General features: G+C 40.4%; 1 protein-coding gene across 1 annotated transcript in view; it reads right to left on the bottom strand.

Annotated features, from left to right (window-relative positions):
- The window catches only part of hs6st3b (heparan sulfate 6-O-sulfotransferase 3b), a 91,981-nt gene extending 75,369 nt beyond the window's left edge, over positions 1 to 16,612 (bottom strand). Inside the window, exon 1 of the mRNA XM_035408304.1 lies at positions 15,245 to 16,612. Coding sequence (XP_035264195.1) covers positions 15,245 to 15,789 — 545 coding nt within the window. The 5' untranslated portion in view covers positions 15,790 to 16,612. The remainder of the gene's footprint in view (positions 1 to 15,244) is intronic.
- Positions 16,613 to 17,030: the final 418 nt, after the last annotated feature.

Here is a 17,030-nt window from a genome sequence, read left to right as displayed (position 1 = left end):
ACCCACTGTAGGCTCGGACCAGAGTTGGCACGACGTAGGCGCTAGACCAAACCTGGGCCAGGCCCCTCCCTTAATCAGCGAATATGAGCTGAATCAGTCTATCGGAGATGCATATTCGCCCAGCCAGCAACTATATGACAGCTGCGTCAGAGGAGTTCTGAGAATGCTTGGCTCACTGCGTTCCTTTTTCATTGCACAGAGCGGCTTTTTATACACACGCACTCCGAATCCTACAGAAATTTCTTTTTTAAAAGCACATTTGCTGTGTGACTCACAACCATGCACAGCTTTTCTTTATGTACGCAGCTGTTAGTATTGCTTGAGCAAAATCTCCAAATTCTAATCAGCACTCTGCTGTTTAATCAAAGCACATGGGAAAGAAACCGCGTAAGCTACTTGTGTTGTGTGAGAAACGACGTGATGCTCCCCTCATATCAACCAGCAGATTTCTGAATAAATCTGCACTGTAATCTCTCTTTAGATGAAAAGACTTCCTTGCAATTTTACTAATCTTCCTTAAGGGAGCTCGAGATTACAATGTCCTAATTCCGTATTGCAATACATGTTATATCACAGTTGACTGCGAAAATAACGTCTGGCTACAAAGTCAGATAAAGGCTATTCAGGGAGCAGAGATGGTTGCCTATGCTGTGAACTGCATTTTAAAAAGCAAACATATATCAGTCCAAGAGTGAAAGAGAAACATGTGTCTAACATAAATGATAATAAATCTGAATACATGACTTGGGAGCTTTCTAGTTACAGCCCAACCCCTCTACAATGGCAAACTGCCCTATACAGAGAGCTCCATAATGCTTGAGACAGACATTTTTCTTGATTTTGCTCTGTATTCCACAATTGTGTGATGAGCTTTTATCTCAGGCTATTTTCATACATTTTGATTTCACCATGTAGAAATTACAGGACTTTTTATACCCCCATTTCAGGGTATGATAATGTTTGGGACATAATAATGTTACGTAAATGAAAGTAGTTATGTTTAGTACTTTGTCGCATGTCCTTTGCATGCAATGACTGCTTGAAGTCTGTGACCAATAGGCATGACCACGTGCTGAGTATTTTCTATGGTGATGCTCTTCCAGGCATGTACTGCATCTTTTTGTAAGCCTAAGGCTTAACCTATGTCTCTGGCTGTTTTTCCATTATTTCTCAGCCTCATAATGGGTGCCTTGACTTTCATTGTCACAATTCTGGTCCTCATGTTGACAAACAGACTCCAAAGACAATAAAAAGCCTAGAATCAAGACTAGATACCGAAAGCTGTCTTATATTTGCACTAAGGAAGCAGTTGAACACACCTGACTTAAAAGAAACACATGTGAAGCTGTTTGTCCCAAACATTATGGTACCATGAAAAGGAGGGACTATGTATAAAAAGTGCAGTAATTTCTACATGGTGAAACCAAAATATTTAAAATATCTTGCAATAAAAGCTGGGAATCTGTACTTTATCCACATGCGCATCATTGTCTTTGTCTCAGACATTATGGAGCTCACTGTATGCACATTTTGCCTTCATAATATCAAAACTTATTGTCTCGTGTCATAGTTTGAAGTTAAAACAAGACATATGCAGTAGCCCCTTAAAGCCACATTGAAACCACAGAACATGGACTCCTGTGCTCTTTCCATATCACAGTGAGGAAAACAGCAATCCCTCACTCAGTTCAACTGTTAATTGAGAAATGATAATATGTTAAGGCTCCCTAAAAATTTCATTTTACAAGCAGTGAACCACCACACCAGCCTTTTTAAAGATTTCATCAGATCCTTTTATAGATGCAACATATGGGGACCTGTCTTGGTGACAAGGGTAGCGAAAATCCACCTATGCTTTAGAAGACTCGCTAATTTCGTCTGGCATAAAATTAATATTTAAATTCTCATTGGTATGGTAATTTCCTGTTCTGCAATGAAGCCATTTGCATCAACATGAGTCAGGCGGTGCAACAGAGGGTCTGTCATTAAAAACATTTGCCGCTGTGCCACCTATTAAACACCGGTGGTCTGCGCTATAATGGTGACGTTCTTAAAGTGCACACATGAATGCTAAACATACGTAGCAAACAAGACGAAACCACAAGATGTTGTGGATGTTGGGAGAGACACGTCTCTATCCATTATATTGTGAAGATATTCACCTGTTAAATAAATGCATGCATGTACAGTAGTACGTCTACTGTAACTAAAGCGGTGGTGTCGAAATATTAGAGATCCATGACATGGAAATTCTTGGGCTGATGTCAATAACCAAGTTTTTTCCTGGCCATATAGGCTGACACGGATATATCCTTTTACATTACCGAAATTGGGCTGGGGGTGCCCTCAACTGCCAGTCCTATGAATTTTCTCAACAGTTTTTGCATGTTTAAATTCACAGATACAATAAGAAACCATATGTCTAAGTATAAAAAAAGTTAAAATATAAATAAAAACAGTACAGTACAGCATACAGTACAACCTCTTTAAAATCTTCTACAGGAAGCTGATAATACCATGCTTTTCCTCCCTCCTTTTTCCTTTCCCACGTTCCCCCTTTCCCCCCTTTCCCTTACTTTAACCCAAGTTAGTAGGAGGTATGTTAAATGTATGTTTTACTTGTTGAAATGATAATAAGGTGTTGAAGAAAAAACTTCCAAACACGTGATCCCATTATTGAACAAAAACTGAAAGATCTTATTGTCGAGGCCTGGAAAAAATGTCTTTTTTTAACAAATGGTGTAAGAGGAGAAAAAAAAAATCCTGTTCTCTTAAGAGCTTCGTTAATATAGTACCAAACCTTGAATGTATTCTGCAAAATGGGATTATCTTTACTTTCTGAGGGAATGTTTTTTCTATCCCCAGTCAAGATGCTGATGAGTGATTGTGGTAAAGACCACCTAGAGTCTATGCCAATCCATGAGACATTAGGATCTTCACATAGCCATTCAGCAACTATACGTGCACGCAATGCCCAATCATAATAGATAAGGTTTGGCAGAGCTGGGCCACCTTTATTCAGTGACAATTTCTGAACTTAAATTTAGCTTTTTTATTATGCCAAATAATATTTTATTTATCTCATCAGCAGCTTCTTACGGAGTTACAGGGGGATCATTTGGAGGGGATATAAGAGTCTGGGGAACACATTCATTTTTATTAGATTAATCCTGCAAATCCAGAAACTAGACAAGCCCATCGCTCGAGGTCAGCTTGTACCGCCCAGCAGTTATAAAATTGCTCCTTGACGGCAAAATTACTGTAGTTGGCTGAAACATTATTGCCACATTAATATATAAGTCTTTCCATAAGGTGATAAAAATCTATATTTTATATTGGAAGGTTTTATTATGATTCCAAATTGCCAAAATGACTGACATACAGAAGGAATATAATATTGAAGTGTGTGCAGTGAGTTTTTTAAAATTTGGATTGATTTTTTTTTTTTGTTGGTATCCCTGGAACCTGATTGAAATCAAAATGACATTGCATTGACACTGGACCGTTTGAACATAAAGATAACAACCGTAGGCTATACTGTATGCATTTGACTTTGAAAACTAACAGCGCAACAGCAATTACCACTTATGGATTTATGGGAACAATAAAATATACTGTGCAGTCTGTTAATATCCTTCACATGCTTTCCATCAAAAAATGACCTTTAATTAATCTGTTACTCATTAACATGGCTAATTATAACTCAAACTCCTGCTTGTGCTCTTTCTAAAGTGAGAACAACTGAGTGAATACCGAGATAAAGATTTAAACTTGGTTATTAAATCAACTTGATTAAAGTTCTGCCCCAGTAGCTAAAACTTGCTGGATTAATGGTGCATGAAAATCTCCAAAACCCAGTGCATCTAAAAACCAGGCCTGTATCGTCTCCAGTGTGTCGTAAGCATCCTCTGACTGCGCTTTTCTCCATGCCCACTGCAGCAGTCACAGCTGTAAATCTGAAACTCTCTCCACAGTCTTATCTTGACTCACACGGGGCCTAACCCCGGCCCAGTTTCCTCCAAGATGGCTGAGAACACTGACGGGGCCGCTCACTTCCTCTCATCTGCAGGAAGTGGCAGACGCTAAGGGTGAGCTCGCTGAGTAACACTGCAAAAGGATTTAGAGCTGGAGCGCTAGCGCTCTCCAAAACAAAAAAAAACTTTACCCATATTCAGAGGGCGCGTTCAAAAACCCAGCACGCCGCTGTGCTCTCTTGCTCACATCTGATTGGTCTCTATCTCCGCTTCCTGAGATCCCATGACAATGTCAGGTCCTTTCTCCCATTTCTAAATGCAGTCACCGGTGTCCTTCGCCGGAGAATTAAGATGCAGGACCCCGCCACGAACGAGATTAATGTGCTGAATGTCACCAGATGGATGCCTCTCTATCCTCAGCCTTGACACTGCGCGCCCTGTGGCATTTTTAACAATCTTGCAAACTACAAAATGTGCCTTTTACATGTGTCTGCGGCTCTGCATTCCGATGAGATCGAACAGCCTTGACTGTGGTCCAGATCCTGCCAACTGTGGACTGCTGTTTTTTGCACTGAACTTTAAATAGCACAATTAAGCAGGTGCTACTTTAATTTCTTCGACAAAGCCTTTTTCTCTGTTATTTTCAGTGGCCAGTGAACAGCTGCTGTTAAAGCCATTCGTTGATCAAAAAGAGCATCTTGCTGAGGTTGAATCTGGGCCTGGGGAATATGAACCCTGCATTAGATAGAATGCGGAAATACACCGCCCTCAAGACAAAAGCATTGCATTACATATTTCCCAGAAGCGCCCCAAAAAGTAGCTTATCAGCATGAGGGAATATGGGACCAAAGTAAAAGAAATAGGCATTGTCATACAGATAAACAAACAGATGGAAAAGGGAGTTTCACCTGTGTTCATTGGGACTTTTGCATTCATTATTTGTCTTTAGTAACAGTATCAGACTAAAGCAAAGCCCTAATGATACCTTTAGGGATGTTTTTATTTTATTTTTTTTAAATGAGAGAGTAAGCACATCTTACAAAGCATATCTTGCAGTGCATTAAAGGGGCAATAACAACTCAAACCTGCATGATGAAAATGCATCCTGTGTTTCCATGGTGACATTTACCCGGTCTTAGCAGAAGGAAAATCACTTTAACAGTGAGACACCATGAGGTCAAGATAATAAAACAAATGCAATTCTTTTCTAAACTGTGCTACTCTTAAGTAATTGGGCTTCATTGAGCAAGTGACTGAATTTCAAACTGAATGTGAATTATCAGAGTTGTTCTTTGAGAAATACTAAAGTAATGCATATCTCTTATTTTTGTACAATTTCATTCCTTAAACAAATGTGAACACTGATGAGTGTTAACAAAAGAATCCAGTTGTATAAACCAATGCATAACGGTTGCCAAGGAACGGCCAGAGAAACGCTGATTGGAAAGACAGTGTGAAGTATTAAAGGTCTTTGGCTGGGTTTGGGTGGCACGACACTGGGCTTGATTGTCACCAGGATCGTCCCAGCGCGGCGCGCTCGCCCACGGGCAGAAACAGGAAGTCCTGAACGTCACAGCGACGTACAGTGCTTCTCAGAGACGACGGAGCAGGTGGGGGCGGTGGCGAGGCGGTCTGAGCCGAAATGGAGGGGCGCGCGTGGTAATTGCGCTCCTCTCCGCGCTCGCTCTCATGAATTAAATATGACGCGGGATATCGCTGTGCCAGGAGCGGGCCGGATGAGTGCCCTCTCCTTCCACCGTGGAACCAATAATAGGCCTTTATTGCAGCTGTAGGTTGCTCATTACGGTGATTCACTGGGAAGTGCGGAGGCCGGGCAGGCCCGCTTCTCTGAAACGCCGGGAGGGGGTTCAGGAATGGATGGTGCGTGGCGAGCTCGGTGCAAAGTGCAAAAAAAAGATCCTCGGACCTCAACGTTGCGCGTGCGGCTAAGGAGAGCGCTTAAGCGAGGGGCTCCGCTGCAGACATCGGATGTTGAGTAGCCAATCAAACGTACGCGGCCCCGTTGTATCCGAGCAAATCTCTGCACACATTCAAACGCCTAAGTCAAGCTCTCAGCTTGAACGAGGCGTCCCTCCCTCCCAGCACAATGCTCCAGGAATCAGATGTTGAGTAGCCAATCACATGCACTCATAAATGACTCATAATGTAATAATATTCATCCCCATAATTTTTTACTTAACAGGGGCTAAATGTGATTATCTTAAAAATCATTTGGTGGCCTGCAACATGTATATCTTGTTGGGTGAGAGCCATTGATTCTGGCTTAAATTCACGTGTATCCTGCTTTGTCATCGGTTCTGAGTAGCAAATATCATCAGCTGATACATATTTGAAATGCTTATACCATCAACAAGTTTGGCTGTTGCTTCAATGAATAAAATTACTGAGTAAACGTAAAAAACAAATACAACCTTCAATGAACAAAATAAATCTTTGTCAGAGTCGTAAAACGTGAAGAAGTGAGACAATAAACTCAAGACTTTTACGGTTCAGAAGATATTAAAGGTTCATGAAGAAATGAATTGTCTTGCAAAGCAGCAGTGACATCTGTGCAATGGAATTGCCAACACGGCCACAGATGTTATGATGTCATATGTCCATGTTACAGATTTTTTAATAACAACCATTAGGTACAAATCAGCCTTCCTGTTCTGTGAAAATCAATGACAGGCTGTTACCTTTGAGACTTGGAGAACATCTTTATTTATAATGGGTAATTTTGTGGACATTTGTGATTGGACAATTCATTCAGACCCCTGTGATTGCAGGGCAACTGTCCACTCTCAAGCAAAAGGCAGAACATCAAAGCAGGAAAACGGCAACAGGCAGTTGTTCTTTTTTAGTTTTTTTTTTTTTCAGTGACTTTAAGCTGGTCTGGAAACTACATGTGCAGACTCTCAACTCTCAGCAGTAGCTGTTAAAGGAAACTGCACATATGGTCCAAGCTCAAGAATGCTCCCTCTGCATACTCCACCATATCTGATATAACAAAAGCTGAAAAATGTAAGTATTTACAATTATTTAGGCAACGATCATTTTCACAACAAAGCCATTAATAGCACCTACAAATAGGGTGATTACTCAATCAAATAAAAACCCAGGGAAAGTATTTGGTTGGATGTACCAGATATGTACATTTCCCTCATAATAAAACAGCTATCTTTTTTCAGAACTTAAACTCCATTTGTTTCAAGCCCATATCGGTTATCCATAAGAAATCATTTTGAGTAACTGATTATTTGTATTCAGGGAAACGGTACGGGGAAAAGTCCCCCTTTAGGCCCATAAAAGGAGAACATATGGCCACAGCAATCTGATGCCTGACATTCAACTGACTGTGCTATTATGATAAAATGTACACAAAGCACATATTGCAGATGCTCAGCTAATATGTTTTTTTTTCTTCTATAAAACAGAACTTGACTCTTTTTGAATTAGACCCCTGCAAATATCCTTTAATTGATTATACCAGGCATCTCTCTTCACAGCATTTAGTGATAATATAGACAATTGAGTGCTGTATACATTTGCTGGCTCGCACAAATGCATTATTTCTTCACCGACTCTGACCTACACTCAAATTCCCTTCAAAAGTTTCACAGGAAAGGGCACGTATGTGTTGTTGCTGATACATACAGAACCGTGTGCCATACGGTGAGTAAGGGTAAGCTTGGGATTGACAGATGTTTGGAAATGTGGCTATATTACCAGCTCAGCACTGAATGCATTTAATTACACAAACATAGATTACTTGACAGTAAGTAAGTCAATTTAAGCAAAAATGTCACGTGAAACGGTCCATACATTTGCTGAAGTCTGCAAGAACACATGATCTTATTTGTTGTAACACAGACGCACAGGCACGCATGCATATATTCTAAACACACCTGCACGGAGACCTCATCTCTCAAGATGGCTTATTTCCCCAAGACATATCAAATCCAGTATCTTTACTAAGGAGAGCTCGCTGCAAGAACACGTGATCGTATTTGCTGTAACAGACGCACTGGCACACATGCATATATTCTACACAAACTCGCACAGAGACATGCTGCCCCCATCTCTCACCAAGTATTATTTCCCTGAGATAACTCACATCCAGTATCTTTAGTTAGGAGAACTCGCTGCAGGAACACATGGTTGCATTTGTGAAGGGAAGAGTTTTTTTCTCCATAGGCAGAGACTTTTGTTTTGATATACTATGCAGCTGTACTATAAAACATTTAACTACCTGAGTCTTGCTCGGAAAAAAACCCCAAAAACTTTCATGCTGACCTGAAATAAATGCATTAATCATCAGCAATAAATTATTCATAAGCTCTCTACTTAATTATCTGAAATGATTTTACTTACTCTCCTAACATCATGTTTTTTTCATTTATTTCTATTTCATACAGTCAAATTACTTTCCCTCTGACTGGCAGAGCAGCCAGGATATATGGGTTTCATTTATATTTGCCTTGCATTTCTTCAAAAGTCACGGGAGGGGATACCAAAGCACCATTCCAATTTTTGTGTTCATCCTTTTGTATAGTTTCTGGAAGGACTGTGCCTCCATAAAAAAAAAAAATTATTTATGAAAGTGTCAGAAACACGTGCCTCTGAATTTCAAAGTAGCACACAGTTAAAAAACAGTATTCACAAAGAATGTGAAGAATCATGAGCTATTGTCATGCCTTTTCTACCATCTTTAAAAAGTGTTGCGTGACAAAAACACGTGCCTTCGCTAAGTGTGCCCTGGCTCTTGTAAATCATGCATCAAATCTCATATTAAATGCTATTCTCCAAATGCTGGCCTATTTAGGCATCTCCAAGTGCTCACTCTGCCTCTCTCTCTCTCTCTCTTCCTCCCTCCCCCTCTCCCTCCGTCCACCCCCTCCTCCCTCTCTAAGGTCTGGGAGATGAACAGCGAGCGCTCTCTGTTTTCCCCCTGAATCTCACAGCCGGAGCAGCGCCGATCGGCTCTGACACGCGTGACCTTTCTGGAACCTGTCTGCCTCTCGCTGTCTGGCTCCTCTGAGTGGGCCGAGGAGGTGAGGCTTCGGGGTCTCAGAGCAGGACAGGGAGACGGTGGCAGGGAGGGAGGCTGAGGGGCGGGGGGAGCGGTATCATCTCTAAGCTGAAGACTTATCTTCCCCGAATGCCAGAGTGAAATCGGACTTCTCTGACGTGACCTTAGCGTGACCTCGTACCTGAGAGCCTGAGCCATGCGTGTCATTAAAATACAATCCGCCACGAGAGAGCCTGCAGCGCACACGTTCTGCTAGCACGGCGGCGCATTATCCAGAGATCTGTTTAATGTACACGCACGCACACACGCTCGCCCTCCCACACCACAAGTGCTACCACCGCAGTCTCGGTTTTTAAATGGCATAGCAGTCATGGTCTGTGGAATGTGCAATCCCAGTGATAGAATGCAGGGAACTAAAGGTAATCTGCAGCATCTGGTTGGCGGCACAAAGTGCCCAGAGCTAAATTAGCCTTTGAGCCACAGGCAATTTAATTAATCATCACTAAAAAGGACTAATATACATGTTTCCCATTTGTAGACGGTAATCAAATCTTATTCAATTCATCTTTCCAGATTTATCCGTTTTTTTTTTTTGCATTAATTTTTTTTACTGTTTGGCATGGCAGCAAAATGAATTGCTCGTCAGAGACAATAAAGATTTATTGAATTGAAATGAATTTCCTTAATGAAAGGGTCTGCTCAGGGCAGCGCACTGGCGTACAGGAAGTGACTATGAAGGACAGGAAATCATCTTTCACTTTTTGCATCGAGGGTTCTCATACCATGAAAACAAAGTCCCTGGAATGCAATATACCAATGTTGACGATGACCAGAGAAGCAACAATGAAATATATTTTCAGTAAAAAAAACCAAAAAAACAATCAGTCAGAGAAAACAAATGACCTGGCCTGGATCACGTGGATTCTGCACTCGGTAAAATGATGTTTGGACCACATGTCTGATTGTTTCAGCACCGATTGCTTCATATGCTTACGGGGCTGCCGCCAAGCCTCATGGGAGATAATTCATTTTTGCCCGATGGCTGCTGTTTAGGTACACTCGCAAATATGCAAGGGAAAACGGTCAGCATTTTTTAGGTTCTACATTTAAGTTATTTCAAAAAGGAGTCTGTGAAGGGAGCTTGAACACATTTCAGGGCTCTGTCTTCCTTCCGTGGGCAGGAGCACTGCCTGAATGCATGTGCTCACGGTTGATGAAACTGTTCACACAGGATACGACATGCAATGTATCACATAACGTCAACACCATTACACATTTACTTTCTTATCGGAAACCCATACCCAGGGTGAGTAACTTACTCTGCTATGTTAGTTACATATTATCCGGGTTCTGCAGCTGGGTATTTACACAGGCAATTGAAGTTAAGTACTTTGTAGCCTTCTGGTTACAAGCCTGTTCAATTATTTACTATGGCACACAGGTCCTTTATTAAACCAAAAGCCAACCCATGAACCAGATGAGGCAGGTTGAATTACCCCTCTCATCATAAACATGCCCCTGGAACAGCTATTTGAGGCCTGGAGAAAGAGCTGTTGGGCCCTTGATGCGGAAGTTAAGTGCATTTGCTTCTACATCCACCAGCCACTTCCCTGCATAACACGAACATGCACCGCTGCAGAAACAGAGAACGTGCTCTCACATTCGACGTCCAGGCTGATTATGTATTCTTCCTTAAAGTGAAAAGGAGAGTTTCTGGGCTCTGTATTCTATACTGTAGCTCCAGTATCAAAGATCAGCTGGTCCCACAGAAAAGGTCAGGGGCTGTCAGTGTTTCCTCAGAAAGAGGTCATGTTTTGTACATAATTTAATTTACTATGAAATGACTGACACCAGGGTAAATATCTCTTTCTGATCAATTTAAAAAATGTAAAATTAAATTTAGGTAACGACATGTTATGCCATATGCATTCCATGCCATATCCTGATTATACACAATGTTGTTAATTTATCTCTGGGAATTTATTTATTTGTTTATTTTTTGGGGGAGAAGATTATCTGATAATAGTTACTATGGCAATACATTTCCAGAAACCCCAAATAGCCCAGATAAAACTATTTTCAATGTAGTACTGTCATAAATTAATGATATGACTCCCTTTGCTTTTAATAAGAGCACAAAACGCAGCAGCTACTTACAGAATTAGGATGATTAATTTTACTGCGTGATAAAGGAGCAGGTGCTTTTTTTCGTCACCAATTAAAACATATGTAAGTCTGCTAATTAAATCACACCTTTTCTCCAAAGTGTTAAATCCTCATTGTAAACACCTGTGGGGCCAGTTGGTGCCTCTGTGTGGCACAGACCCAAATTACCAGAGAAACACTTGACCAGTTCAGCCTTAATATTAAAAAAAAAAACTCTTCATTTGTTAAAAGAGATAGGCCCTCAACAAAGGCAATGTAATTTACATTTAAACCATTTCCTTTAAAGCAAACTGCAAAAGGCTGTCGAACGTAATGGCAATAAGTGCATCTTTTATTTCCCTCATGAGAAAACAACCTGCATTGCAAACAGACTTTTGCAAACAGATATTGAATTTAAAAAAATAATAATATATATTTTTTTTTACAATGTACTGTATTCTGACTCCATTTATAACTAGATGACTACCACATAAAGCAACAGCATAGAACTTGAGTTGTAATTCTAGGTTCCTTTGTGCTTCAAGCAGAGAAGAGCTTTAAATGCAAAATTAGTCATTCTTTACCCCACAGTACCAATAATGGATGTTAACTTGTCCACAAGCATAGACGAATCCCGTCCTTTCTCTCCATTCTTTCATGTTACATTCTGTATTTTGATACTCATTTCACCACTTATTAAACCGCCCTCCTCCTACACAAAGCGTCACCTGCACCCGGCACGCTCTGCTTCTCCAGTTATGATCCTGTTCATCAAGTCCCTCAAAGCACAGAAAAAAATTGCTCATTTAGAAGTGCAACTCCGCAGCAAGTCGCTTGCGCTTGCTGTGCTGTCACATTGCAAGCCTCGGAGAACAAACACAAATCTATAATAGCTGAGTTTCTTTTTTTCCACCGGAGACTGACTGACAGAGTGTGAACCAAACCGTTCGGAAAGCCTCAGAAGGGTATGTATTACAGAGCAGTGGCTGCTATGCGTGCATTCGCAGTCGGCCATTACAGTATTGGAGGCTGGCTCTGCAGAGGTGGGCAGACCAGACAACCGATACTCGGAAGACTCAGCTAGCGCCTGTAACCTTTCCCGCACTGCACAGAGAGTGTAAACCGGGCGGGGATGTGCAGGCCTCTGCACACTGATGTGAACTTTATACATCTGGCGAGACAGGGACAGACACACTCGCTCCAGGGATAAAAGACCTGCAAACGCAATCAATCACCCCTCCTCATTTTTTTTTTGCCTTTTTAATATACCAATTCTTCATGCCTTCGTGTTTGGCTTGATTAAATTCTGTCTCGAGAACTTCTAAGATTACAGGCTGAAGAAATGTCGTTTTAACAAAAATGGCCACAACCCTCAAATCAAAGCAATTCCTTTTGATCTCCACACTTTGCTCTTGCCATCAGATACAAGTTAATCTTGGTCTCATTTATCCACATGACCTTTTTCAGAACTCTGCTGGCTCTTTATTTAGGGTGCTTCTTAACAAACTGTAACCTGGCCATTCTGGGTTTGCAGCAAAACAGTAGTTTGCATGTTTCAGTGCAGTGTTTGTGAAGTCTTCTGTGGACAGTAGGCACTGACAAATCCACACTGCCCCTGAACAGTGTTTCAGATCTGTTGGACAGCTGTTTTTGGGTTTTTCTTCATTAAGGTGACAATTCTTCGGTCATCAACTGTAGAGGTCTTCCTTGGCTTACCAGGCTTTTTGTGACTTCTGAGCTCACCAGTGCTCTCTTTCTTCTTGATGATGTTCCAAACAGTTGATTTTGGTTAGCCTACATACAGCCTATGTCTCTGACTGTTTTTTGTTATTTCTCAGACTCATAATGGGTTCTTTGACTTTCATTGGCACAACTCTGGTCCTTATGCTGACAAATGCCAATAACAGACTCCAAAGGCGATCAAAAGGCTAAAATCAAAACTACATACTGAAAGTAGCACCAAGGAAGCAAATGAACACACCTGACTAATCAGAAGCACCGATGATGCCATTTGTCCCAAGCATTATGATGCCCTGAAATGGGGGTACTGTTTATAAAAAGTGCTATATATATTGATGTGCTGTTTTATCTGTTGCATTGTTTGTGCCTTACTCAAAACGTATGCGTGGTACTGCTATTCTCAACAAGAAAATCATATTTTCATCACAATGGGACTTCTTGGTTGATATGGGATACATATAATAAACCTTTAATCTTTTATAGTTATATTTATGTTTCAAATATGGATAAACAGCTCACATAAGAATGATAAAGAGGGGCCTTATGATCCACCTCTTCCACACATGTAAAACAAAAACCACTTGCTACCTTAACAGCGTCCTAGCCAGTAAAAAACCGCATTTCTTTGTCTTTGATAACACTTTAAGTAATTAATAAAGAGGTGTGAATAAATGAATAGTCGTCTTCATTCATACAGTTGTTCCCTATGACGTGGAGGCCTCAGCAGTTCAACCTGTCAAACTGATCATTAATCCAGGAGAGGAAAGTAAATTAGTCTTGCCTTGGCAACCAAGCAGGGGAGTAAACTTTGCATGTTGACAAAGTAGACATTCATAAACATTTTTTTTCTTCCAATAAATGACTCTTTTTATTTACATAAAGACTCGATTTTCTGAAAAAAAAACATAGCTGGTTACATGATAAACTTACGGCGTGTGTAGATTGTTGCGGTCTGAAATTCTGAGGCAATGAAGTCATTCTGTATCAGGCCATGTTTAATAGGTCAAGGAGAAGCCCGATGAAGGGGAGACCCACAAGGCCTCACACCTGTTAAAGTTCTGTGTGTTCAGGATGGTCACAGCTCATAATCAAACGTAAATGAATATAATGTGTAGTGTTTGAGTACATTAACCATAAAACAATGTTCACAAACCTTAATTTGAGAGAAACTGAACCATTCAATTTTTATAAGTTTTTAAATGTATAAAAATCTATTATTGTAAAAGCATATATTATTTTCAGTGAATTACGTTTTACTTGTAGCTAATTTCCTCTGTACTTACATTTTTGTTGAGGGGTTGATATCCAGCCGACACTGAACATTCAACTATCCCCATATGTGAAATTCTCTCTAGGCCTGCACCCCTCCCTTTACCCCTTTATACTTTAACAGACACTACAAACATTATTTCTACCATTTCATCGATAAAAAAGTTAAACTTGTTTATGGAATCTTTCCACATTGGACTAGATACTGTTCCTAAAATTTTTTTGTTTAAAAACAATGAACTGTATGATTAACAGCATCCCTTGTGTTTTTCTTGTTCAGTTATTCTTTAAATCTATAATGTGTGTCCTAACGACTCTAGGCTCCACATTATATAAACTACTGAAGTTGGATGGTGAATGAGATTAGCCACTGAATAAAATACTCTCCATTTAATTAGTTCACATTGCCCTCTCCACAGATACAGAAATTAGATAACGGTTTTATAGACTAGACTATCGATGTTTCCCATGTATTAAAAAAATATTTTGCCAACAACTTTACTGGATTCTAATCCACATACATTGTTTGCTTCCCTGTGCATTCAAGAAACTAAATTAACATCGTAAATAATGAAGAGTAGCGATTAGAATACGATTATACGATTTAGACGATAATATTACATATCCGAAGTCATCTTATAATTCATGATTTCATTTAATTAAGTTTAATTGTACATATTCGTAACTTTTACGTCTAATCCAAATGCGATTTATAATTTACAAATAACATTTTCCACTCTGCAAAGAGATCACGGAGAAATAAATTAGATCAGGTGCACCTGCTGTCCTTGCCTATCTTTCAGTAAGTACTGAGGGTGCTACATCGTAGCCCAACAAAATCAAATCTCTTGAAGTTTTTGTATTAAAACCGACTTTTTACCCGAATGTGATCATATTGCTTTTACTTATTTTAACTCTAAACATATATCATTATTCAAAGGAAAGAAAACAATGTCTTAGTCAAAATCCCAAAACTGAATAGCCTCTTTTAATGTGCGAACGGACATGCTGTTACAGCCGACTGTGTGTGCTGCACAAGCGTCTGCAACACCAAACAAAATGAAAAAGAAAAAAGACCATTTACCTCCGGTTCCTCTGGGCTTCTCTCTTGTCCATGATGGCAGGAACACAGTTGGTGAGCTCGGTCCAATCAGCATGCAATCCGCAGCTCCAGCCGGTTGAGAATCTCGAGAACAGCCAGGACTCCTCTTTACCTGGTCGGTGGCACGTGCACTTCTTCTGCCCTGGCTGACAGTCACAGGGCTGTTCCAAGCGAATATTCCGAACCAGGTGTCTTCCAAAGGTTGTTCCTCCCGTCTTTTGAATGTGCAGAAATACGATCACATCGTTTCCTCTGATGTTGAAATCCACGTGCCGCTCCAAGTCTCTTTCTGTGAAGTTAAATTTAGACGCCAGTTTAGGAGGGAAGTCATCTTCCAGTTCTTGATCTCGATAGAAGTCCTCGCTTGGCGAAAATTGCGCCGATGGACGGTTGTTCCCTTTTGAATTCTCCCCAGCCCTGAAGTGGCACGAGTTACTGCCAGCTGGGCAAATATACTGATAACCTATCATCACAAAAAGAACAGCTAAAATTGGAACCAAGATCAGCTTATTGGATTTATCATCCATGATAAAGGAAAGGTGCTGTTCATGACATTAGTACAAGTAACTCGTAATGTCTCTGCCAGCAACACTGTCCAGCACTATTATATTTCCCTGGTCCATTTTAATGATCATCGCATTTCAGAAAAAATATGAGCGGTTCCTGTCATGTGGTTTCTGATTAAGAATGAAAGTTTTTTGTTATATCTGAGAAACACTTTCTCATCGTATCGCTCCCTCTAAAGGCACTCGCGAAAGTTCCAATTGTAGGTTATAGTTCATGCAAAATGTAACACACAGAAAACAATTTACTGTTATATCTAGATTGTTATCAATACTATAAGCGAATAGAATACTACTTTTATAACTGCTCAATTTCACAATTGAAGTCCCCGTGGGTTGGCATGCGTGAAGTAACAGCTGAAACGATCCGATCAATATGTTCGGTTGTATTTGTAATTGAAATGTAACGTTATGCAAATGACTTCCCGTGGAATGCCCATTCCTTTAGCTCTAGCGAAAATGTTTTACAAATCAATTGTATAAGCAAAACGCCAGTTTCGTATCCCAGTTTCATGTAATCCAGGGCACACGCTTCACAGGAAGGCGATTCTGCAGATGAACCCAGTGGGATATGTCCTGCACCGTAGAGAATCATTGAAACATTTATCGCAGTTTTAAATGTTTTAAATAAAAGATTCGTAGATCCTGGAAGCCAGGAGCTTTCTCGTTCATTTCTTTAAACACAAATCGCTTTAAATGTAGTAATCAGAGAGGTATTCAATCCTTCTTTGTGAGAGATGGTTAAAAAGTCTCACGCGCTGCTGCATATCTGGCTCTATGGAGCATTACAGCTTGCACAGCCCGACAAAATTCATGCTCACAAATTTATCAGAGGACTTGAAGCGGGGTAGTATGAGCCTCGCGTAATTAACCAATCGTTTCTCTTATGCAGGGAGCACTCGACCAATAGCAATTCACACATTAGCAAAACGTCCAATGCAATGCCAACTGAAGAATATAACGCAACAGACTTTAACATCGATAGCCAATGAAACGGTAGGATAGCGAGACACTACCCAATGCAAGAACCGGACGACCAGAGAACTGCGGTCAGGTAAATTGATTGTAGCTCGTCGATTCAATGGGAAACCAGATAATTATTAGATTGCAATCCATGAGGTGTTGAAAACCACTTGAAGAAATTTTTTCAGTTATGCAACTGTCTCTGTTCAAACGCTTTTATCATGTTCGCCCTTTTTATGCCC

This window comes from Anguilla anguilla, chromosome 3 (genome assembly GCF_013347855.1).
Source record: "Anguilla anguilla isolate fAngAng1 chromosome 3, fAngAng1.pri, whole genome shotgun sequence".
Taxonomy (NCBI): domain Eukaryota; kingdom Metazoa; phylum Chordata; class Actinopteri; order Anguilliformes; family Anguillidae; genus Anguilla; species Anguilla anguilla.
Note: the sequence above shows the minus strand (reverse complement) of the source record. Positions and strands in the feature narration are given on the sequence as shown.